Here is a 26,350-nt window from a genome sequence, read left to right on the forward strand (position 1 = left end):
TGTTATTGCACTTTGCGTGCGTGCGAGTGAGTACAATGGGCGGCGTGCCTAACCTGTTGGCTGCCTGACGGAATGCTAATAACGCCGAAAAGTATGCAGACCGTCGTGCGCGGCGCCGGCAGCCACCCCCCGCCGTCGTCCCCCGCACCCGCAACAATCGATATCCGCCTTCTTGGGTCGCAAGACCATTGTTGCTGAGACAACATTACAGCTCACGCGACCCGACAGCTTTGGATTGCTTTCTTTGCCGTCCAACCGTCCAGATTCTTGCTGTCATTTCTCAAACTGATTTATTCTCCACCATTTATAAACCTTTCAGATACTCATTTGAATATAGTCATGCTAATTTAATGCACGTTTTATCTTCTTAATATTCTGAAGATATTTTTTGCATTTAAACTGATCAAGTCACGGGGACAAAGACAAGCATCGAAATTTGATTTTGAAAACGGAATAATATGTTGTTTGGGATCGTAAGCTTGGGTCCTGAAGCCTCTGGTCGCTTTGCTCTTGGTATGGGTGCGCAAGTTAACATCCTTACTTCGTAGGTACATGAAAAATTGAATTTATTTTTGTTAGATTATTAGAAAAATGTTGCAACTAAAATTCTATCAATTTACAGATAATAAAAAATGTACTCCAAAAGATTTCTTTGTAGACAGGATATTGACTGTTCAAGGCAAGTGGCCCTTGAGTGGGCTGGGTCCCTGAAATGTGCGGCCTGGTGCGCCCATGTTATCCGTTCGCGGTGTTATTGGGACCCGGGTTTCAGCATTCGTGCTAGTGCAGTGCGCGCCCTTCCCGGTCCTCGGACAGGGATAAAAAGAGCAAAAAAGATGGGCCAACTATGATACTATTAATAGCATTAATTTGGTATGACCGGACAGAGTCTTGGTTGTTCTGTGCACTTTTCAATGCAGAACGCGGAACTGTTTCATTTTATTTGAATTTACGACAGAATTAAATTTCCTTCATGGATAAAACTGTGTTCTTCGATCCAGCAGTAACATCAATTTGTTTTCATTTTCACATTCGTGACATGGTTCAAAACCTTCTAGTTAAAAAAAATCATGAATTAAGCACACTGAAAATACCCGATTTTACCATCCGGTCATGGTATCTTTTTAAATAATGAGTTGTGGCTATTAGATACACGCGTTGATGTATTTCGGAGCTTGAATGTCTTGCGACAGTGTATTTTTAGAATGGTCTCAATTATTTGATTTTGTACAACAAAGATTGCTTTACTATAATTGGTCCAATCAAATATTAAATGTGGCTCTCATTGTCAATGAGTAGACTCACAGCAAGAACTTCCACCCCGTCGGTTCCTTTTGAGCAGGCCAAATTACCAAAAATGTCTCGCCTGGATAGAAAAGGCTGCTTTCCAAGCAGTCGTCGTCGGCTGTCTACATTTATTTGGTAAATCGGGTGTGAATGGCTCGAGAACGGCCCTTGGCGCACCAAGTGCCCTCGGCGTAAAAGCTGTCTGTCTGCTGGCGACACGGAACTTGCTTGCTTGACACACGTCATTCACGTGGGTCCACTTGAGGGTTCGCCTATTCTTGCCGTCCCTCGTGTTATTCAACACAAAAATTAGGTATAATATTTATTTCTATTGGCGCTGCAGGATATCTGTATTAATTGAATTTTTATGCACTGTGTGTTATTTATCCAAGTGGCCGAGAGAGATGTGAGACGCATTTATTTAATTGAAAAAGGCGTGCACTAATTGATTACTTCGCAGTCTGTTCTTGAAAGTAATGGGGATTTGAATTAAGAATCAATTAATTCCAGCTCAAAAGATTGTTTCATTCCCAGAGAAACACTTCTATTAGACGCGTTTCATTTTGTCTTATAATTGAAATATGCTTGCTGATATATAAGCCATAGTGTAATTCCTGTTGGCTGAGAAAATATATCCGGCGCGGTGTTTGCGGCGAACTATCGTCTGGGTGTTAACGATGAATTACCATGCAAATGCACGGGCAGGCACTCAGCGCTACTAGTTTTGCTGCCTCAAAGAGGAGCGAGAAGCAGGTTATGAGAGAGAGAGAGACCGAGTGGCTTGACGGATTTGCTCGGCGGTAGCGAGCAGCCTCCGCTAACGACGGTCGTCGCGAGCCGCGCTCTGCAGACCAAAGAGCCTCGGTGTATATGTATTCTAGCCAGCATAGAGTGGAATTCTTTGATGATATACACGACCATAATCGGAGGAAAAAGCAGGTCGGGAGAGAGTGGATGGAATTCTATAAATAAAGAATGATAGACAGAGAGCAGAGCTTTTCTCTCCCCGCGAGTGGAAAGGTTCGAATCCATTTGCTGTCATGTAAATCCGAATGCCGGCTTGGATTTTGCCCGATAAGCAGAGTGAAAGCAGATCTGCAGAAAATTATATCACTCTGCGCGATGCACGGATTTTTTGATTGCTTTTGCTGCTGCATGGCGGCCCGGGTCTTTTCTGTCTCTTTGAGTGCTGGCATTCCAGCGAAAGCACTTTATTTGTTTGCTCTGCTCTGTCTCGATACAAGCACGCTGGATGAAATATGCAGCAGGAATTTTGAGAGGTCGCCCAGAGACACGCGCTTTCAATTGAGTTTTCCGCTCACTTGCCGACCCAAGTTTTAATATTACACACTCCAGCGCATTTTTTAAATATTTAACTCTCTACAGCTAAGTTGCAAGGAAAAAAAACAATAAAAAACTTTTCAATAATTGATATTGCAAACACGGGATTTTTAGCAGCGAATGAATAAAAAGACTTTATTTAGTTCTGGCACATGTGTATGATATTGATTTTTATTTTATTAAAGAAATTCCCCCTTTCATCTGGGAAAGTACACTTGTTTAATCATGAATGTAATAAAACAAGAGCTTTTGTCAACCTCTAACGATTGTCACGTAATGCAAGTTAAAGGTAGTAAGGGTGGAAATAGATTAAGCGATAGGCTAACTAATTTAGGGTGAACGAAACTACCCCCGGGAGCTCGATTGCAAATTATGCAATGCGTTTAAGGGCAAACACACAAAGCTGCTTGGACAATGAGGAGACGATATCATTCACGTGTCTAATCCGCAATAATAGACCGTTCACTCCCCGGTGAATAATAAATCAAAAGCGGTGCTCGCGGGCGGCGTGTCATTAAGCTAAAAGGTTTACTGCCTGCCGCACACACCGACAATTCCGCAGAACAGCAAAGAAAAATGATATCGCAGCGACGGTGTAATCGATTTGTTTCTGGAAATGACACACACGAGTCAGCAGGGCAAAATATTGACAGACTGCTCACTTGGAACTGGAGGCGGCGGAAGGGAAAAAAGCAGAGGATCCACCGCATCCGTATGAAGGAGCAGAGTGGAAAACGGCCCTTTATTTCAGCGCGTCCTCATTTCTGCGAACGGACATCAAAGTAACGGAATGACGGCCATTTGCAGCGTCGCCAGACTTAAAAATTTATTTCTTATTCGCTCCTAAAAGCTGACGACGTTTGTCGAGGCCGTCTAGCCAGGTGATTTGACAAGTGGATCACTACATGAATTTCGCCGCGAGGAAATGCAAGAAAATATAATAATTTATTTTTCCTCCCTTCATAAAACCACCACTTTTCTGCTAACACATAAAAACTACAAATCAGCAAATAAATTTGGCGTTGTTCGGCGTACAGTATTTTATTTTGAAAAATATGTTGCTATTCATAAACCATCATTGATTTGTATTCACGTAGAAAACTGTCAGTATTTTCAATCTGGCCTTAGTAACCAAGAGTTTGAAAAAAAATCAAATATTCATGGAAACTTGCTAATTTTGATTTTGCCTAAAATTGTCCTAAAATGCCCAAATTAACCTTTTTTAACTCAGTAAAATACATTTTTTTTTCGATGAACTGACTTTAAAATCTAATATCTTGGACCTCAAATACATTCGTGAATTTATTAAAAAATCAACTGATACTTCTAAGCCTTAATTTAAATTCTTATGTAATAACAATTTTTCATTTAAAGCAAACATATTACGTTAGCAAAACCAGCGATGTAGTATATTTCCTCTTCGTTTTTATCTTAGCGGAAAACGCGTCCGCTTGATGGATGGTGGGTACACAAAAAGCGGCATTAAATTTCAGCAAAGATAAGTGCGCGGAGGGGGCGAAAAAGTGGCGACGAGTCAAAACACAGGTGCAAATCCGCGCGGTCGGACGATAAGTGGGCGCAGCGCAGGCTGAGTTATTTGCTCCGTGGGAGGAGGCTGGCGTTGAGAGTTATTATTGTTATCAGCAGCAGCAGCAGCGAGTACGGTGGGCGGAAAATGCAATCTCGGTCGGCTTATCAAAGGAGACAAAACACAGAGAGAGACAAATCAAAGACACGGGGCAGTCATTAATTAGAGGCACGGAGACAGACACTAGTCGCGCGCCTCAAACGGCAGAAAAAAACACGGATAATTGCCGGCGCGGCGGCGATGGCGGCAGCGACGGTGGTCGGGGAGCAGGGCCGCGCGCGTTAATTAATTCGCTTTGCAAAGACTACGTGTGCATGCAGGCCGGAATTAGCCGAGCGAAGACGTCAAAGTAAATATGCCGCTCTCTCGCTCGCTCTGGCCCAGCCATCGAATAAACTTTAGTAATTCGCCACAGCGTTTTGGCCTGGATGGCTCTTTTCGCGCGTGCTGTTTGCCTTTCCACCAATTTCGTGTGTCGCAATTAATTTACAAATTGCTACGTCCACCCTTCACATGCTGACAGCACTGTTACAATTCACTTAAGAAGCAAGTTTGCCCGCTGAAACATTTTATCAGTTATCCTCTTGGACTCTCAAGATTTTTGCACGTGAGGCGCGAAGTAACAGTGATATATATGTTAAATTTTATTTAAGAAAATATTTTATACATTCACGTACGAGACTTAATTAATAATATTACAATTTTCAATAATTTGATTTGTTCTGTCCTATGGCAAATTAATATTCTTGAAGGCATGTGCAGACATGGTTATTGCTTAATATTAGATTTTTTAGATTTGATATGGCTATTTCATTTTGATCACAGTTTATGTAGAGTTCCGGGCTATCTTTGAACCGATTCATTCAATCCACAATTCTTACCAGATAATTTGTATTTACAATTTTTAAAGCAACCACTTGCAATGCTCATTTTTTATTTTTTAATGCTCTGGTAGCTTTCCCTTTGAAAATCCACTCGAAATATCTGATACAGAAAACCAGCAGCTATTTGCACAAGGGAAGATAATTTTTGAGATCGATAATTTTCTAAAATCCGACTCTTTTGCGCTAAAAAGCAGATGAAAATAAATCACTATTTTCACATTTCTCTATACTTTTGTTTGTTTTGATATAATTTCAATTATTTATTCATTTCAATGAATTCGTTAAATATAAATAAACATATTTAAGGTTTATTTGACCGAAAATTTTATTCAAACAACACAATATTTGTGTTTTCACAAATCATGCTTATATTATTACGAATAATGCAATATCTAATTTTTCCTCCTACTAAATATGACTTGATTGCTTGCTGCCAACAAATACAATTTTACTCGCTGATTACCAAATGCTTATTAGTGTGTACTTTTAGACATTTTGTGCTTTCCACAAATGAATCATTGCAATACAAACAAAATCCATAAACAAATCAAAATTTATTGAATCGAAATAAAATACTGAGGCAATAATTCCAATAATTCTGACGTTGCCAGGTCACTCCAATGTTGATTTAATCAGCAGTCGGCCGCTAATTCATTCCGACCAACAAAATTGGACTAACGTGAGCAGATAAAATGCAAATCCAGTCCCTTGCACGGCCGAAATGAATAACAAATTGAGATAGCAAGCCCCGCGCGTGCTGATCCCCGACAAAGTTCAGAGGTCTGTTTGCCTTGCTGGCGCTGCGTTTGTGTTTGTTTCTCGGGGCGCACACCGGCAATTTGGCGGTGTAAATTTTTTTCCTCCTCCATCGGAGCCGGATGATCCGTCTTGCACCTGACAAATAGCGAAATCTGGCCAAATATTGACTCAGGCGAGCATCCGCCGAGCGAGAGTCATCGAAAACGTGCGCCGAATGCCTTATTTACCGCGCGCCGCGCCAAGCCAGTTTGGATTTCAGCCCCTGCACCGTCGAGTGCTGGTAATGGGCCTTATCGGCTTGTTCCGATCACTTTTCCGTGACTCGCAATGCGTTTACAGCGGGACCGGTGTGTTAGAATTGTGAAAAATTGGCTACCAAACCCAACAAATTCGCTCCTAACAGAGCATTGACCAAATCTGAATTGATTCGGATTCGAAAAATTGATTTTACCAATATTTTAAAAGGATTTAAATTTTTTAAGTAGATCCAGAACATAGTTTTGCTTTGGTTTGTATTCTAAATAAATAATCCAACCATCTGAGTTGCTGCTTGGTGAGTTGACAGTATGGTAAAATTGTAAATTAGGCTTTATTTTTTAATTAAAAATCAGATAAAAATACTACTGGCTTTACTGTGTTATTTTTTTAATTTTGCTAATAAAATAGACATTTTACAAAAATAAACCAAAAACTGTCTAAATCGGAACTGGTCTACCTAAAAACGGATCTACAATGTGTTTTAAGAAAGAGGAAAACTTTCACTGTTCTTCAGCAGTGTGAGCATTTTCTTTTCCACGTGGGTGGGCTGATAGAATTTTTATGATCAGCTCACAAACAAAGCAGCTGCGTGCTTTTCATTAAAATTTTCACGAGCCGAATGTGGAATTCGATATTGGGACTGGCTGAAATTGGCTGCACGCGCTCTTTTTGTTGCCTACACCAGCGGATGATTGAATTACCCAATTTTGCGTGTGTGTGCGGAATGTGTCACTGCCGCTTCAGCTTCCTACACCGCGCGCCTCGTTTATTGATTGAATTTCAATATACAGCGCGCATATTTTCTCTCTAAAGTGCGCGTGTTTGTATACCTCTCGCGAAAACCAATTTAGCGTAATTGCTCTCGTGCTGCAACTGATTTCGTCGAAAATATATTCATTAATTTCGTTTGCCAGTGACTTGATGTTTCTGTGTATGTGTTGAAAACAAACAATTCCCAATGATTCATTTAGTAAATAGAACTTTAACAGGCTTTTCAACAAGGGTGTGGAAATTGTATGTCTTAGTAAATTGTATTGTTTCTGATCAGTTATATGTGGGTTCTATTTGATAATATGTTGTTTTATGTAAAAGTTTATGTAACTAATTTTGTTGGCTTCTTAGGAATTTAATTAAAAGCAAATATTTTTTAGTGCCTATAGGATCTAATTTAATTTTACTCGCCAGGTAAGCATGAAAATGTTTATATTTTTATTTTATTTAGTAACTGCTTTTGAAATTTAACTTTATTAGTGATTTCAATGAAATTTTTGCTAAAAGTAATCGAAAATTGCAAGCAAAACTATAAGAATTTTACCTTTCAGTTGTTTTAAAGCTGAAAAAATGTTATAAATTTGCATACCCCGAAAATGTGATAATTTGAACAGTATATCGCTACAGAAAACGTTTAGAAGCAGTTAAAATAGAGCCTATTTTTTGGCGAAAAAACTGTTTCAAATTACCCTTTTGATTCTTTATTAAATTAATTGAGGTTGAACTTGAAACTTAGCTTGAAATTAAAACCCATCGAGAGAAGGAAAAAAGCAGAACAAAAGCAGGGTTGAGCTTCACCGCTGCAGTCTCGCGGGAACCAAATATGAAGCAGCCAATTATGAGGGGCTGCGGCGGAGCGACGAGGGGCGAGTCAGTCAGTTTGCTTTAAATTAAGCGTACATGGCAAATGAAGTTTAACGTGCAGGTAATAAGTTTGCTTTTAAAATTCTAGCTCCGATGCTGAGCGTATGGAGTATGGAGATGCGAGCGAGCTGTGTGGATAAAATTGGATAACCCTCGCTCGCTCAGCTACTCTTGCTATCTGGGCCGGCGTTTTATGTTTATAAAGCTCAGCGCCGAGATATAATGGCATTACTGGCGTCGGATAACCGTGAGGCAGCAGCAGAGTAAAGGCGACATGGCCAACACGTTCCGGATCAGCCTAAATTAAAAGAGTCACGCGAGCCGCAGATTTCAGAAAATTGCATTTTAATGGAAACGACGAGAAATTTAATCTCGGCCTGAAAATGGGTTCTGACACTGCTATTGATATACATCCATGATTACTTCTCTATAGTAGACTTTATTTAAGCGAAGCAATTTACAGCGTATTATTCCAAAAGCCAAAAAAAATTTTAGTACAAACATAACTAATAAAATGAGCCGCGCATCTCGTTTTATCAAAAGAATTTTTAAAAATTAAAATAATTCTGATGTTACTCGCTTGTCTTACTAGAGAAGATATTTGCGTGCAGCACAAACTAATGTAAGAAGTATGCGATATCTAGAAAAATTTAGATTTTTCATATCTCACATTAGTGTGTTTAATAGTAAATTTAGATTTTTAATTTTTTTTTCAACGATAATTTTCACAGTTATTGTAAACCATTGTATTAGTTGATTTAGCTTTATAGATATCGTTTTGTGTTGGATGTAAAATTAGAGAATTAATCTCAAATGCATATTGCACAAGTTTTGAAACAGTTGTTTTATTTTCTCCTTAAAATTTAACCTAGATAGAATATGTAATCAGCTATTAAGAGAATTAATTTCTCGAAGCGTCGAGACTTCACGAATAAGTTTGAAGTTATTTTGGCTAAAAGGTGTGTCATTTTGCTTCAATATTTAAATTTTATCACATTTGGTATGACAGACTGTAACTGACACGTAGTCCTTATTTGTATTCAGAGCTTTTGAATTGAATTTATTTCCTTTTAGCAAGAATTACATTCCACAAACAAAAGCTGTCCAGTTCCACTTGATTGTCTGCGACAAAAATGGTCGGCTCGTTCGTGTGAAACATTCAGTAATCACCCCGCTGCTTGTTCCATTTCACACTCGCGCAAACGGCAAACAACAAAACTCAAATGTCGGCTGGCGCGTTGATGAAAAAATAATGAACGCAGGTGCCGCCGTTCCGAAACACAGAAATTCCATCAGCGGGAACACGACAAAAATTTCTAGCCTGTAATTATCCGCTCGTGAGGGTGGCCAGAGATAAAAATGAGACATTTCGGAACAACACACTCGCACGCGCGCACCGTGTTTTGTGGAGCTGTACTTACGTCACTATGACGAGCGCATTAATAGTTGAAAATGTAATTTCGCAAAGAGCAAAATTTGTCTTTGTCTGGAAATGGTGTTTGGTCTGATGGCCGCAAGACCCCAGCTCAAAATTCTGTTCTCATACTTTTGGGAACAAGAATCGTTTACATAAAGATTGATGAGTTAAAAATCAATTAAATTTGTATGTTGGGAGGATGGATGGCAAAAAATTAAAATGAAGAGCCAAATTTGTGCACACGCTATCGTAATTAAACTATAATCAATTAATGCCGGTGAAAATATTATAAATTAATTTTTTTGAAAAAATCTGAATTAGAAATTAAATCTCATTTAGAAGCATGTTTTCAGGATTGGGCTCTTTAAATATGTGAATTGTTTGATTAACCACGCATATATCCATTATTTTTGTGTGTGTGTGTGTGTGTATATGCAGAATTTTTTTGATATAAAATTTAACATTAACCAAATGAGATCAGCATCTTACTAAAAAAGAGTGGTCATTCATTTCACTATCATTTGCATGCAATAAATGAAACTTATAGCAACAAAGACCCGTGATAAGTGACAAGTCTAAAGTGTGTAGCTTAATTCCTAATGTCAGACTTGCCGGCCACGAAATCAATCCTTCCAGCCTGGCACAGGTAGATGCTAGATTAATTGAAAAAGTGTGTAATTATGCTGGTGGCAGCAAACAAACGGGCGTATAAGTCACGTGTGTGCGTCTGGATGTAATCAGAAAGCGGGCAGCAAAACACTAAATGGCGTGTTTGCTTATCACGCGTGTCAATCGCTCTCAGGGGAAATATCCGAGCTGGAAAGGGGACGTAATGTGCGCGTTCGTTCTAATTAGATCGGCTGGAACGCGGTGCGCGCGCGGAGATTCGCGCGCGACAACGGCTAATTCGAGAAATAATTTATTCATATTATCCGCGCCGCCTAATGAGCGGCTCGAGAGCACTAAGCTAATTATCGTGCTTTCAGCGCGCATTGTTGACGGCAGGCAGCGCCAAACTGCTCTCGAGGCGCGAATCCGCGCCGTCTTGGCACACCTATGAAGGCTGATTTTAATTTTTGATCGCGCGCCGGTCTCTGCTGAGCTTTCAACTGGAAGTGCGTCTTTTAGCTCCACATTCGCCTGCTTGCAGGTGGAAATGTTGTGAGAGCGCTTTAATTGGACCATTTCCCTCCTTCAAGTGCGCAAGCTGCTTCTTCGACAAAAGGAATTTGGTGATTCTGGCTAAATTTTAATTAGCCGTCCACTTTTGAAGTCTGTTGTTTTTGCCAAGTGGTGATTGTGCAACATTTTGGAAAGGAACAAGACCGCTCATCACTGAAACTCAAAATTTGATATTTTGTCTGGTTTGTATAACAGTTTTCATATTATTATGGCAGCTGTAATTTAATTTGAATATTTTACAACCATGAAAGAACACTGGTCAGTAAAATTAAAATTTACAATGAATGCTTCAAAATATGTCTATCCCCAAATTTCTTTCAAACCTTGCTTAGTTAATGGCCTGATTTAAAATTTTATTAAAAGAGAATATATAAAAAATTGATAAATACAGTACATATCAGAATTGCATGTTGGCTAGAAAACGCATTTCGTCCTGGTCCCGGTAAAATTGCGTAACTTTCAACAACCAAACGCGAATTTCTTTGTTACAAGAAAAGGTCAACAATCAATTCGACCAGGACGATTTGATGCATTCGATCGTGTTGTTATTTCTACAGCAATATATTTTACAGCTAACAATACTCAATAGAGAACCTGTTGCTACAGTTAAAATTAAAATATTCACCAAAATTTTTATGTAGACCTTATTAATTGGTAGATTTTAATTCAAAATCTATCAATGGTTTATTTTCAAAAAGCTATTTGTTTGTGATGTAAATGTAGATTTAAAGACAGTCCTCACCACTTTAAAAAGCTTGCTAACAAAAAAATTACACAATTACCTTGGTCAATTTTGGCTTTAAATGAATCCTTGGTATTAGTTTATGCTTTGGCATTGAGGATATCCACGGGGTTTATCAATCCTATTTTAACTTGAATTACAACAGCCTCTAATTAAAATCCCATTGATTTTTTTAAATTTATCTTATGTCTTCAGGTCGCATACGGCATGATGGTATTATTTTAATATTTCTATCAAGAGGGAAGCTCTAAAGAATGTGATATACAGTTTAATTAATATCAACTATTACACTATGCACCAACTCATAAGATGAGTTCTTCAGTGTAATCAGTGTAATGAACAATGAAATATGCTGCTTTCCGCATGATGAGCAGAAGCTTCTGAACAATTTCCACGGCATGCAGGAAGAGCAGTTTAAATAGGTGTAGCTGCTGTTGAACAAATATAATCCGATGGAGCAGCGTCGGTCGGTTTCAACTGCAAACACTATCGGGCTAATCACGCACTCTCGGCACTGAATTATTGAAATGCAATTAACAGGGCAACCACATCGATTTGCAATTAAGTGCAAATATTTACCACACTGGCGAAGAAACACGCGCACGCTTCAACACGGCGCCGACGTGCGTTTCGCGTTCTACGTACACAATAACACACACACACGCAGCGTGCGTGTAATGATGATGAAATTCAGTGGCAGGCAGGCAGGCACCTCAGTGGCGGCGTGCCGCAATAATTTAATTCCGAGCCGCTTGTGCTGACGATCATTCGCCATGTATGCGAAATGCATTAATAAAACAAGTGTGTGCGCCGAGCAAACAGCTAATTTAATTAAGCCCGCCGCGTGTATGTATATATGCATGCTTAGAAACTCTTCTTTGCAGCAGCAGCGGCGGTACCAGTAGCGTGGTCACTCCTCAACACATTCCACCCGTGCAGTTCTAATTAATCGGCCAATGACGTACACGCCCCAAGCCTACCGGGAATTTGGCCAAATTAGTTTATTACTTTGTCGGCGGCGCCGTCCGCTCTGGGCCTGTTTAACGGCGGATATCTCTCTCTGGCTCTCCTCGGACTTTTCCAAAATGAACCGCTTTCGCGTTTTATTTGCACGGCCTTTTTCCTCCGCACACTACACCGGGGAGATGAAAATTGCCGGCCTGGGTTTCAACGGTACTTTTGTATTCTGCAAAAGCGGAAGTAATTGGCGAAAGCCTTCGTTTTTGTCTGCACAATGAAATTTCGCTTGAAAACTTTTGAGTGGGATTGAGCTTGTTTTAGGCAGCCATCTTGTAAGTCTTCAAGTGCACAAAGGGTCAGATTTATTTTTCAATCCGGAGCAAACAACATGGAATGATTTATTACGTATGGAAAAATAAAACTGACTCTATAATATATCCACTCTAACAAAAATTCATCAGGCTGTACTTTTATAGCGAATGTGAATTTAAGAAATTATACCTTTTTGATGCCTCTTTGTGTGATTAGGACAATTCAATTTACATCTTTGCCTTTTTCGCCTTTCCTTCTAGAAAAAGGAAACTTTTATATCCTACTTCCATCAACTAAATTGCAATAGCTCTGCAAAAGATTTTATTTATGCATGAAAAAGTGTGAAAAGTCGTTCTAGATAGTGAGAAACTTTGAGTAAAAGCTTTTCTTTCACCTTTCGCCGAAAAGCATTAAGAAAATGCATCTTCGCACCAACGACACGCGATGCAGAAGTGATGTCAGAATGCAGCAACGCCATATCCGAACGACTCTTCACTTATTCAACACGGCAGACTACAGCAGCAAATCCTAGTTGCGAAACGGTAATGCGATTGGCGCTGATTGTTCTTTAATGCCGCGCAGCGACTCGCGGTGTAGGCTCGTGCACGCTTCATTTGATTCCGGGTAAAAGTTTGCAGAGGATGAAAAAGTTGGTGATAATAAGTCAGAGAGCCGGCTCGGCCAATAATTGGAAGGTAAATTTGAAAAGACGTGGGTCGGGCCGAGTGCGTGCAGTGTGTGTGCGGCGCTAATCAATAGCGGCGGTGAGCGGAGCCGCTCTTGACTTTTTCATCACTTTACAATCTGGCCGACGCGCCAACGCCTTGAATACAAATCAGCCAGTCTGGTGCAAGGCTGCGCCAATTATGTCGATATTTTATTTACCCTCGGCTTGATCCCCGAATCTCGTAAAAAGCGGCAGTAAAAAGTTTAGCGCGCTGTTTTGCGTTTCCTCTTCTCGACGCCAGCCGCACACTTTTACGGCGCGATAATGAATAAATGAAAAAAAGAGCATTGCAAATGATTCCGATCCTTTTAAAAGAGAGATCTCACATATCACTCTCTTTCAAATGAGATGAGCACTTATTTCAGGTTTTCGTCCATATTGATTTTTATTAATTTTCTTTGCTGCACTTTTAACAGAATAATTGCAAAAATCGAATTATGACTTCGCTTAAGTTCTTAAAAAAAATAAACGGCACTTCAATTATTTTTTGCTTGACTTCGATTCTTCTCGTCGTAATCAATCCAATGGTGTGAAAATTATGAGGTAAATGTTCTTTCTGGATAAAATTAAATAAATCATGATTTTCATTAAGGAAACAGTGCTCGCCACTTGATTATCATGCAAACTTTGGAGCCGATTTCGTCACCGGGAAAATTTTAAACTCTTTCACACTTCACATGCTTGTTTTTTCCTCAACACTGATTTTGTTAACTCACATTCCATCGACTCTCTGAGAGTAACTCATTGGAAAAAGCATTTGGAGTTTGGGTCATAGCATAAATCAAAACCAGGTATTTTCTTAGCTGTGTAAAGTCAGTTTTAATACAGGGAGGGGCATAATTGAACGTTCAAAAAGAACTGAACACCCCGTAGCGTGAGGTTGGGGTAGGATCAAAATTCCAACGGCGCGTCGTTCAGAAGCTGTGAAAGTTTTTTTGGTGAAATTTTCAACCCTTTCGGCAGAGCGATTTCATCGCTGCACCCCAAAATCCAACTTTGAAAAAAGTTTCTTATGGGAATCCCATGTTAAACCACTTTGAAAAAAAGTTTCGAAAATTCAGCGTGCGAAAGTGTTTTTAAGACCAAAATTTTGCGCTGATTCCGATTTTGAGGTCCGTTTATTGTTCCGGAGGCCGGAGGGGTTGTTTTGTTGGGTGGGAAGCTTGGCTCACAGGGGATGACGGTCAAAATCAAAGTCTGCAAAACGTGTCGTGCCGCACATGTTTCCGGGGGGAAATTTTCCGCAAAAACCAAATTTGAGACTCAAAATTCGAAATTCTTAAGATTTTTAAGAAAATTCGGCCAAAATCCGAACATTTTGTTATCCTCCGGGAACCGCATTTCTGAGGCGGTCGAATGTCATACATCTCGACAAAAAAACATGAAATTCGGTTTGTGGGCACAAAACAAAGTGCTGAGCAGGAAAAAGTGTGGTTTTTGAAAATCAGACCAAAATTGTCCATTTTCATAAGGGGTCCGAGTTTGGCCTTGCAGCTCGGCACCTATGGGTCCGAGAGCAAAAATAAGCACAGGTTCTGAAAGCTGATAAAATTTGCAATCTTCTTCATGCGGAAAAGAAATTTCCTCCACCTTCGGATTTTCCGGAAAATTCCTGTAAAAAATCTCTTAACCTTATGGGAAAAGGAAAAATACCGAGAAAATTTTTTCAAGATAGCCAAAATTTAGCACAGGTCTTCATTAACTTCTCGTGAAAAAATAAAAACATTCGTGCAAGCCGTTTTCGTGCTGCGCGCGACTTCCCAAGTGTCCACCTGGAAAAACCGAAAAAAATCGAAAGTGTCCGAAAATTGTCGAGCTGCACATTTTTGAACTCGTCATGAAATGCTGATTCCAAAAGTGTCTGGTTTTTAAAAATCCGAGCATTTTTCGAAAAGTTACGCTATTTTTAAAAAGTTGAATTTTTCCAAAATGTCCTAAAATTTTCAAAAATCTATAACTTTTTCAAAAATGTTCTGATTTTTAAAAATCAAACATTTTTGGAATCAGCATTTCATGACGAGTCCAAAAACGTGCAATTTGACAATTTTCGGACACTTTCGATGTTTTTTGGTTTTTCGAGTTGGACACTTGGGAAATTGCGCGCAGCACAAAAACGGCTTGCACGAATGTTTTTATTTTTTCATCAAATGTTGATGAAGACCTGTGCTAAATTTTGGCTATCTTGAAAAATTTTTATCGATATTTTTCCTTTTCCTATAAAGTTAAGAGATTTTTTAATTGAATTTTCCGGAAAATTCGAAGGCGGAGGAAAATTTTTTCCTCATAGGGAAGATTGCAAATTTTATCAGCTTTCAGAATCTGTGCTTATTTTTGCTCTCGGACCCATGGGTGCCGAGCTGCAAGGCCAAACTCGGACCCCTTATGAAAATGGACAATTTTGGTCTGATTTTCAAAAACCCAAATTTTTCCTGCTCAGCATTTTATTTTGTGCCCTCCAACCGAATTTCACGTTTTTGTGTCGAGATTTATGACATTTGACCGCCTCGGAAATGCGGTTCCCGGATAGTAACAAAATGTTCGGATTTTGGCTGAATTTTCTCAACAATCTAAAAAACTCCGAACAATTTAGAGTTTTCAACCTCCAATTTGGTCTTTGCGGAAAATTTCACCCTGAAAACATGTGCGACACGACACTTTTTGCCGACTTTGACGTCGACCGTCATCCCCTGTCAGCCACGCAACCCTATACCCTCAAAAAACACCCCTTTTGCGCGACGATTTTAATCTCTGGACTGTAATTGATCTTCCGCAGGTCGCGCAACCTAATAACTGTTTCTACGCGTTTTTTCTGGCATCATCGCTTACTTTTTTCACTTTCGGTTGCGGCGCGGTGTCATTTGCGAGGTGTTGCGGTGCGCGGGACGGAGGCGCTCTTTTTGGCTAAGCGCGGGACGGCAGCGAACGATCTTGTACCACAAAATCGTGTCGTTTGCAACCAAAACTCGCACCGCCGCACCACACTCAGCAAAATCGTTCGCTGGTTTTTTGAAAGTCAGACCAAAATTTCGTGTCCCAGAAATCAACGACCTTTGTGTCCGGGGCTCTAGCGCGAGAGCTCGAGGCGCCGTGGAGTCCGATCCGAAAAATTCCAACGTTGGCATAAACTTTGGCTGTGGAGGAAGAGACCAATAATTGGTATCTACCCTCCCAGGTCGATTGTTGCGCCGGTACAATGAAAATCGCTCAGGTGATAAAGGTGTCTTAAAAAAAACTCAGGTTAAAATTTTCCGAAACACGAAACTTAGTTTTTCTATCGTGCAAACAGGTTTTCTAGGGTAAAATTTCACGGGGAATCTGAATCTGGCGTTATTTTTTCAATTTACAATGCTAAATTTATCAGGGGAACAAAATTTTGAATTTCAGGTCACACAAAATTACGGCTTTTACCAAATTTTCTCACAAAATGTGAAGCACCACATGGATTCTGGCTGAAATTTTCCGCGAAAGCCATTGTTGATGTGAAACAATCGAAAAAATTATGATTTTGCATGAAAATCGGTGCAAATGTCTAACTAAGGCAAACAAATGTCGGGAAGCTCAGCTCGAGGGAGACTGAGGGGACAAATCATGTCGGATAAAGTCAAAATTCGGTATGCTGCTAGAAAATGACAAATTGGTCTGGAAAAATTTTAGTTTTTGAAAATCAGACCAAAATTGTCCATTTTCATAAGGGGTCCGAGTTTGGCCTTGCAGCTCGGCACCTATGGATCCGAGAGCAAAAATAAGCACAGATTCTGAAAGCTGATGAAATTTGCAATCTTCTTCATGAGGAATAAAAATTTCCTCCGCCTTCGAATTTTCCGGAAAATTCAATTAAAAAATCACTAGACTTCTTGGGAAAAGGAAAAATATCGATAAAAATTTTTCAAGATAGCCAAGATTTAGTAAAGGTCTTCATCAACATTTGATGAAAAAATAAAAACATTCGTGCAAGCCGTTTTTGTGCTGCGCGCGATTTCCCAAGTGTCCAACTCAAAAAACCAAAAAATATCGAAAGTGTCCGAAAATTGTCCAGTTGCACATTTTTGGACTCGTCATGAAGTGCTGATTCCAAAAATGTTTGATTTTTAAAAATTAGAGCATTTTTGAAAAAGTTATGGATTTTTGAACTTTATAGGACATTTTGGAAAAATTCAACTTTTTAAAAGTAGCGTAACTTTTCGAAAAATGCTCGGATTTTTAAAAACCAGACATTTTTGAAATCAGCACTTCATGACAAGTCCAAAAATGTGCAGCTCGACAATTTTCGGACACTTTCGATTTTTTTCGGTTTTTCCAGGTGGACACTTGGGAAGTCGCGCGCAGCACGAAAACGGCTTGCACGAATGTTTTTATTTTTGCACGAGAAGTTAATGAAGATCTCTGCTAAATTTTGGCTATCTTGAAAAAATTTTCTCGATATTTTTCCTTTGCCCATACAGTTAAGAGATTTTTTACAGGAATTTTCCGGAAAATCCGAAGGTGGAGGAAATTTCTTTTCCACATGAAGAAGATTGCAAATTTTATCAGCTTTTAGAGCCTGTGCTTATTTTTGCTCTCGGACCCATAGGTGCCGAGCTGCAAGGCCAAACTCGGACCCCTTATGAAAATGAACAATTTTGGTCTGATTTTCAAAAACCACACTTTTTCCTGCTCAGCACTTTGTTTTGTGCCCACAAACCGAATTTCATGTTTTTTTGTCGAGATGTATGACATTCGACCGCCTCGGAAATGCGGTTCCCGGAGGATAACAAAATGTTCGGATTTTGACCGAATTTTCTTCAAAATCTTAAAAATTTCGAATTTTGAATCTCAAATTTGGTTTTTGCGGAAAATTTCCCCCCGGAAACATGTGCGGCACGACACTTTTTGCAGACTTTGATTTTGACCGTCATCCCCTGTGAGCCAAGCTTCCCACCCAACAAAACAACCCCCCCCCGGCCTCCGGAACAATAAACGGACCTCAAAATCGGAATCAGCGCAAAATTTTGGTCTTATAAACACTTTCGCACGCTGAATTTTCGAAACTTTTTTTCAAAGTGGTTTAACATGGGATTCCCATAAGAAACTTTTTTCAAAGTTGGATTTTGGGGTGCAGCGATGAAATCGCTCTGTCGAGAGGGTTGAAAATTTCACCGAAAAAACTTTCACAGTTTCTGAACGACGCGCCGTTGGAATTTTGATCCTACCCCAACCTCACGCTACGGGGTGTTCAGTTCTTTTTGAACGTTCAATTATGCCCCTCCCTGTATATATAGTTATAGATTTTAAGCTGAAACTAATTAGATTGTATTAAAGCCAACCGGGATGAGGAAATTGATTCTCTGATTTCCAGACTAATTAATTTGATAAGCAAAGTAATTCCGATCCTTCCAACTACTAGAAATTAAAAATAGGCGAGATTCTCATTTCTCACGTCAATATTTGAGCATAATATGAGCGAGAGAGAGCTGAGGAAAACGGCAACGAAGCATCCATTTTCCACTCGAGGCATTTTTAACCGCTAAGAGTGTACTGACAACTTTAGAAAGAGGGGGTCTTTGTGGCGGTGGTCGCTCTCTGCAAATGACGAGGCAGAGAACTTATGTTTCACCCATCGTAGCTAAAAGCAATTATTTCCTTCTTTTCTCCACGGCTGACGTCAATCTGTGGAGCTTTCAGAAACACGTCTTCCCCATTGTCTCACGCCGAGAGAGCAAAAATCATATCGATTTAGAGTTGCGCTGAAGAAAATACACACGGCAGCAGCTCTTTGTCGACGGACAATGGCCTCCATTGTGACAAATTTTCCCATTTTCACTTCAGTAGTCTGACTGACTGAATGCAGATAAGGGAAAACGTGCCAACGACGGAAATCAGCGAATTCAATTAAGTGCGCCGCTTCGTTTGCAGCGGTAATGGGTGCGGCAAAAGCTGTTTATTTTCTTTCTGCCTTTCCTTCCTTTTTGCTATTCTCTTCCCGTGACAACTCGCCGCATTCTTTGCTTTTCATCACGTTAATTCGCTTTGCAAAGAGACACAGCTTGATAAATTTCCATTCACTCCGCGCAGTTGATAAAAAGGGAAAAACAGGAATGTAAAGAGTTGCTGCAACTGATAATGTATTTTTCTGCTATGCTACTCTTTTATAAGCTTCGCCGGTGTAATTATGTATTTTACTCATAGGCTCTTTTTAATACCACTCGTTTTACTGTAAAATATAAAATGGGCTGAGAGAGAAAAAATAACAACTGTTGCTGGTTTCACAAAATTATATTATGCGGGCTTTGAATTTTATATTTAATCTAGATAAATAGTCCACTAATTTTAAACGGTTTTTCGAGTAAAATAATTGGTTTTTAATTGGTTTCCAAGCAAATTTGAGGTTTCCAGATAGCCGCCTCGGCACAATATATGTTACTCTAAATAACAAATAATGGCATTTTTACGGAAAACTGTCATTTTCGTCGATTTTAATGAAGGTGCTTTTCCATCAAGAAAAGCGGATATCTATCTATACGTAAAATGAACTCACCTTGGTAAAGAGGTGGGCAGGATTGAAGTCAGGGTTGCGGCCGAGGTGCCTAATGAGGTCGTAGAGGGCGCAGACGAGCAGCACGGTGAGTCCGTGCTCCTTTGCGAGGCCTGCGCAGGCGGCCAGCAGGAGGGCAGCCAGCAGCAGCGTCCATTTGCGTGCGGCCAGCAGAGGGCCGGGGGTGGGCAGCGCTTCGACGCGTTCGCGCACGCGCACGTGCGCAGCGTAGCTGAGAAGCGAGAGCAGGAAGAAGACGCAGGCGGCCACGTCCGCGCGGCCAACAACGCCGGCCACGGCCTCCGTGTGGACGGGGTGGGCGGCGAAGGCGGCCGCCGCCACGGCCACGGCCACCGGCCGCCGCGGGCCGAAGAGCAGGCGGCCGGTGCGCGCCACCAGCGCCGTGGCCAAACAGTGCAGCAGCACGTTGAAGAGGTGGTAGCCCTGCGGCCGGAAGCCATGCAGCAGGTAGTTGACGCGGAACGAGAGCACCGTCAGCGGCCGGTACGATTTGTGCGAGCCGCTGTGGCCCAGCGGCGTACCCCAGAAGTCGTCCTGCCACACGCGTGACACCGGTGTCGACGGCAGCACGTCCTGGTTCGTCAGAATGGCACGACTGAAAGCACACAGAAAGCCAGAATGAATCACAAATTCAGGGAAAACGAACGACTGAGATTCTATCATTTAAAAGTTTTCATGATTTTGGTTACATGAGACTCATAAGCCGTCTTTTGATTTGCCGCCTTTTCAGCGTCAGTTCTGCAGACTATTAAAAATTATCTCATACATTTTATTACACCAACACCTTTCTGTGGACTCCTTGAGAGGAAGCTTTCAAAATGTTTTTTATTTATAATTTTAGAAACATTCATAAGGGTGAATTCATACATAGCAGAAAAATATTTCATGAATCCAACCTGAATTGACATTTTGTCTGATGCATTTTAAGACTGAAATCAACATAGATTAACCACTGTTGAAACGCAGCTTTTTTATTCATTTGATAATTAAAGACAATTAATTTTTTAAAATTTCTTTTCCAGCCAACATCGATTTTTGGCGAACTCTGTTTGTAATTTGCGTAATTTGATATTAATTTCTTTCGAACCATATACGCGTCACTTTCGATTTATAATTACAGAGGGTGTTGAAATTGAGTGCGAATTTCGATTAATATGGGCTAATTACATATGCAAATTACAAAATGTGATAATTGACAATATGATTGAGCTTGTCATTAGAACGTTCACACCAAAAAAGGTTTGATGCTCCAATCCACCTTTTTTGCTGAATGTTAATTCCATGAACGATGAATTTCATTATTTTAAAACTTGAATCCTAAATAAAAATCAAGCTTATCCCTAGTTGGGTCCGATTAACGAAGTTAACTCTCCGAGAGTCCAGGACGTGTTTCCATGTTTGTGGAAATAAGATGGAAGCGGAACTCAAAGATGAGGGGTTTGATGCCTGTTGATCTTGGGATATAGTAGCGCGAGTGCAGAGAGCAAGCCACCACAACTCATTCAATTTAATTGTTAAATGAAATGAATATAAATTTTGAGAAAACTGTTTTATTTTTCTAAATTTTAGACCCGCAATTAAGCATTTGACCAAAACAGTTGTATTTTATGCCAGACAATATTTTGATGATTCTGTTGCTGGATACTGTGTTTAAATATGTATTTATTTTGTTCAAGAAGTAGAGCTTCTTCTTTTAATAACCCCATTTGGATCGTTTTCTTCATAAATCAACATATAAAAATACGAAGTTAATTTTTCTTCAACTTTTCGTTTATGTTTATTTAAAAAATTGTGACGTTAAGCAGAACGTTTTCATATTTTCTTAAATGCAAGTTAAAAGTTACAGAAAACAAGTCATTCGCAGTGTTGGTTGATTACTTTATTTATAAATCCTCTCTCCGCATAAATCCAACTTTTGCCAGCATGAAATGAAGACCTTTACAGCTCGGAAGTAGGGAGCCGCATTTTGGCTGATCTGCCGGCGAGTAGATGGAAATATCTAGACCAAAAATTTTGCGGGTCAAATTAAGCGCGATTGTTCCAGCGGATTTTGCGGCCTACCGAGACGCAATAAGGGAGGGTGAGACAGAGCCTGCGGAATGTATTCCGAGACCAACTTTCGACTGCGGCACACTAGTTTTTTAAAAGCAATTTTCCACTCCCGTGATTTCCACTTGGCTCTCTCGAAATATTCATAAACTTTTTGCGCACATATCATTTGCGTGCCGCTGCCGTTTGCCGCAAACTCGCAAAGACACAAAAGTGCGGCCGCTGAAATTCAAACGAAACGACCCTTTTGTTCGTTCAGGCCGCGCGCCTATCGATTTTTGATTAATAAATAACCGAGTGCGTCGGCAACATCATCACCGGCAACACAAAAACAACAAATAACGCGCTGTTCGCTGTGCGGGGCTGCTGGCGTCGGCGTTTAATGAATTATTACCTGCCCGCCTGCGCTGCTAATAAAATAATATCATTACCCGGTCGAATTTATGCGAGCAAAACGCGCGTCCTTTGCTCGCGCCCCTCTAACGCTGTTAAATTTTCACCTACCGCAGCACATAATGGCGGGTTCAATGGCTGAATTCCGCACCCCTAATGTGCCCTTTATGCTGTAATCCCTCTCGCATATTTTTATGAATAATTTATCAAGCCGAATGCTTAAATTTCCGATAATAGAGATAAGCCCGCAGCTTTTTGCTGACCGTGTGTGCACTATGTGATCAAGCATGCAAATTTACCACCCACGCGACGGCAAAAAACACGACCCATGGCTGATGATGAATTATGGCATGCCCACTTAATTGGATTATTTAGCATTGCCTTCCCATTAGCTCGTAATTTGCCCCTCTATGATCCGTACGTGGAAAACAGCTTGTCAATGCTGCTGCGGATGCCGGATTTCTGAGAACGTGGCAAATATGAACCGTCTAGACTATTTTTTGTTATGGAATACTTTGACATGAATAGCATGTATCGATGGAAATAGCATACTTGATGCTTATTTTCGATCCCGACGTGGCTTTGATTTTTTTGCATGCAGTCCACCAATGCATTGGTCACACAGGCTTTCAAAAGAGCTCCAGCGGGAGAATGAATTTACTACCTAGGCACAGTCGCCAATTTCAATTACAACTAATCTGGCAAAAGTCCAGCGCAAAAATTACTCTGCGAGCGTACTCGTTTTAATCAATGCCCCAAAGAAAGAAATAAAGAAAGGACTCAGCTGTCCTCTAAAGAGTTGGCACTAATTTCAGCCGAGGCATTTTAATTTTTGAAAAGTCGGTGCTGGCCAAGTTTCGAGATTACCAAAGTTTGCCTTTCATTCCTCACGTGGCCGGTGAAAACAATAAAGCAGACGTCGTGTTAGAGGCGGTGGCAAACGGGCCGAAAAAGCGCCTAGTGCCATTTCGAGTTCTGTCCTTTGCCAAATGCCACGCACACATTTCCAGAATGCTGCGATTGAATTAAATGTCAGCCAACATTTCTCCAAATGTCATCACAATCGCGAAAAATGAGCTGTGAATAAGTTCTTGACGAGCCGCCCGCCGTCTTTTATTATCATATTTTCTCTCTGGCAGCTCCTTCCGCGCGCGCCTGGCTTCTGCGAATTTATTATCGCCTTTCGCGCCCGCCACCTAAATTAATGATAATTCGGCCGAGCCTCTAGCTCTAATCCCCTTCGCCTTCACGCCATGTCGGTGGCGATGAATTTTACATTGGACCAACCAGAGTTATGATAAAAAGCTGCCGCGACGTGATTGAATAGTCCTCTCCTTCGACAAGGGCGGGGAAAGGCTTTTAGAATGCTCCATTCATGTTTAGCTGTACAAAATTAATGCTGTTAGAAAAATTTGTTTAATGAGCTGAATTGGGTTGTATATATATACTTTTAATTTTGAATTAAAAAAATTATTTAATCCAAAAAAAAAAATACATTTATTTATCGTAGCAACTTCAAATATTTAATTTTTTTATTCGCAGCACAATGTCACATGACAAAAAAGAAATTTTCAACACAAGCTTCTATTCCTACTTCAATTTTATAAAATTTCTTTTGAATTCGTTCCATATAGGAATTAATATCGTTTTGGATATAGCAGTTCAGCTCAAGCTCCTATTATAAAAAATATATCAGATAGATATTCTTGCACTGAAGCCTGGAAAAAAATCAATCAGTCAAGACCACTTTTCGCAGCCCTTCGACCCTCATTCATCAGGGAGACGTTCTCTCTTTTAGCAAAACTTTTGGCAGAGAGACAATTTTGCTAGACTATTAATATGCAAATTTGGTCGAGCAAATTATTGCTCCTTTTTAAACGATTCTGCATGCGCTCTCTTTAGAGAAATGGGCCCTTTGGTGCGATGTGAAAATGAGAGAGCTCACAGGGTATTTCCATTCTATTATATTCTGCCTGTCGCAGCTGCTTTGTCGATTCGCTTTTCCTCCTATTAAATGCGAGTTTAAATTTTGGCAGCACGCTCGTCTGAATTCATTAAAAATGCGACCAACCCTAAAATAAATAGAAGGGTCGGATCTACTGCGTCGTTTTTATGTGACATCCCTGAGGACGATTCAGTAAGAAGTACAATGAAGAAGAATGCTGTATCTGCGGAGCAAATAAAAAGCTAAAAATAATTTTAAAAAATCAAGAGTTGAAAAGTCAATCAATGTGGGTCAAAAGATGGAATAATTTTGCATGTTAATTATATTTGATTTGTTGTTAATTTTGTAATTATTCAAACACTTAAAATCTCTTACTTATTTTCAGAGGTGAATGAATGGTAAATCCTAGTGAAAAGTTATGAAAAAACCCTGGCACCCAGGTGCCCAAAAAATAGTAGCTAGGAATTGCTAGGAACATTTTGTCCTGCCAATTTTTCTCCCAGCAAGCGAGCCACGCGCTAGACAAGGATAAGTATCACTCGCAGGTTTGTGCGGGCGTGTTGGGTTTTATCTAAATTCGCGGGTGCATATGCGCGCGACTCATTCGCACGAGGACGAGATGAGGGGCATTTACATACGCACACGTACGTGCATTTACATAAAGGCGGCAGCGGAGCACCCACGGAATAATATCTGCGAGAATTATCGCCGAATTTTAATAAGGGAGGCTGCCGCTCGGCCGCACCGCTGGAACGCGCGCGCTAAATTTGTTAATCTTGGGGCGTGCGGCGGTGGCGGCGGGCAGTGCGTTTGTTTGTTTGTTTGTTGGTAGGTTGTGGTTTACGTTCCTCCTGGGAGGCAGCACGGTGTATGTGCACGCACGCTATAAAAACGGACGGCGTGCGTTTTTACCCCAACGCGCGGTCGGCCATTTTTGCAAGAAAGTGTATATGTGCTGGGTTTTCCGAGGGAAAAAGATAATTTGCATTTTTTTCCTTTTTGCCAGCGTGCTGTCTATTTTCTTACTTTGTGGGTCGTTTATTTAGTGCGGAAATTGCAATTTTTTCGGGATTTTAGGGTGGATTTTATTAAATTTATTAACAAAAAAATAGACGTGGGATGCTCTTCTGTAAAGCTCAATTGCAATTATTTTTGTACTTTTGCCAAATTTGATTATATTGCTTGTTCAAAATGGTGCATGAAAAAAGAAATAAAAAATGTCAAATTCCTGGGGAAGTTAGTAGTATATAGTCCATCAACTAAATTTCCCTCTAAGCTAAAGTTCAATCATTCATTATAATCATTATAATCGGTTTCGAATCTAAACAATTCAAGTGAAGAATGCACAATGTTAGAAATCACAATGGACAATGGACATTCCTTATAAAATTTTGTATGATAAAACTGTCCTGAACATTTGTGTGGCTATGCAACAACAATGCACGATGTATAATTGTTGGGCAGGTTGCGGGCGCACCGAATGCGACTTCTTGTAAGTTCCTGAGCAGTGCTTGAAAGTCACGAGCTATCATCTTTTTAGAATTTGCTAACTTATATTTAAGTTTTTTAAAGGGAAAAAAATTTAAAATATTTTAACTCCCAACGAAAATTTTTTCATCCAAACTAAAGTTGCTGCCGACATTGGGAAGCTTTGAGACCTTTTGAAAGCGAGCATAGACATGCCGTCATTTGCATTTTTGAGAGGAAAGTTGCGTGCTAATTGGGTCGCTCAGCATTCTGCGCGCGTACTCAGCTGACCATTAAAAATGCGGAATTTCCATGTTAACATCTCACCCCGGCTGCGATGCGGTCAAACCGGAGAGCCTTTCGGAATTATTTCGAGCCGCGAGCAGTGGCAAAAGTTCAAAACTGTGAATCCCCCTGCGCTTTTAGGGGAGGGCTGGTAGCAGCAGCTTTTGATGCGGTTTCAGGCCAAAGTGCGGAGCTGGCTGAGTAATTTATTGCGAGGACCACTTCCTGTGTGTCGCTCTGTGTTGCGAGTCCTTTTGCGAGCAGTGCGCGCACGTCATCGAAAATAAAATGGTAAACAGAGAGAATGTCGGTTGCTGCTACAACAACACAAACAGACGGCCTGGTAGTTGCGAAATTTTGCAGGTCATATTTTCCTGACCGGCTGCTCTCGCATTGTTTTTTGCTATTTGTTCACCGGTGTATCTGCAATTCAGCATACAACCCGACGAAAATGAAAGAGCCAAATGAGTTGTGGTATTCTAGCAAAATTCGTGCAGGTGTTTTTTTTAAATATACAATTTTGTCAATATATTTTATAAAAAGCCGTATGCAACAGTATTTTTCCCCAAGGACTTCAGTTGTCTGAC

General features: G+C 40.3%; 1 protein-coding gene across 2 annotated transcripts in view; it reads right to left on the bottom strand.

Moving 5' to 3' along the window:
• Positions 1-26,350, bottom strand: part of LOC135945156 (protein O-mannosyl-transferase Tmtc2-like) — a 182,951-nt gene that overhangs the window by 72,986 nt on the left and 83,615 nt on the right. For both annotated transcript variants that reach the window (XR_010575406.1, XM_065492625.1), the window contains exon 2: positions 19,607-20,219. Coding sequence is in view for 1 of the 2 variants with exons in the window: in XM_065492625.1 (XP_065348697.1) it covers positions 19,607-20,219 (613 nt within the window). In the remaining variant the exon portion in view is untranslated. The remainder of the gene's footprint in view (positions 1-19,606; positions 20,220-26,350) is intronic.

The sequence above is a fragment of the Cloeon dipterum genome, chromosome X (assembly GCF_949628265.1).
Source record: "Cloeon dipterum chromosome X, ieCloDipt1.1, whole genome shotgun sequence".
NCBI classification, from domain to species: Eukaryota; Metazoa; Arthropoda; class Insecta; order Ephemeroptera; family Baetidae; genus Cloeon; species Cloeon dipterum.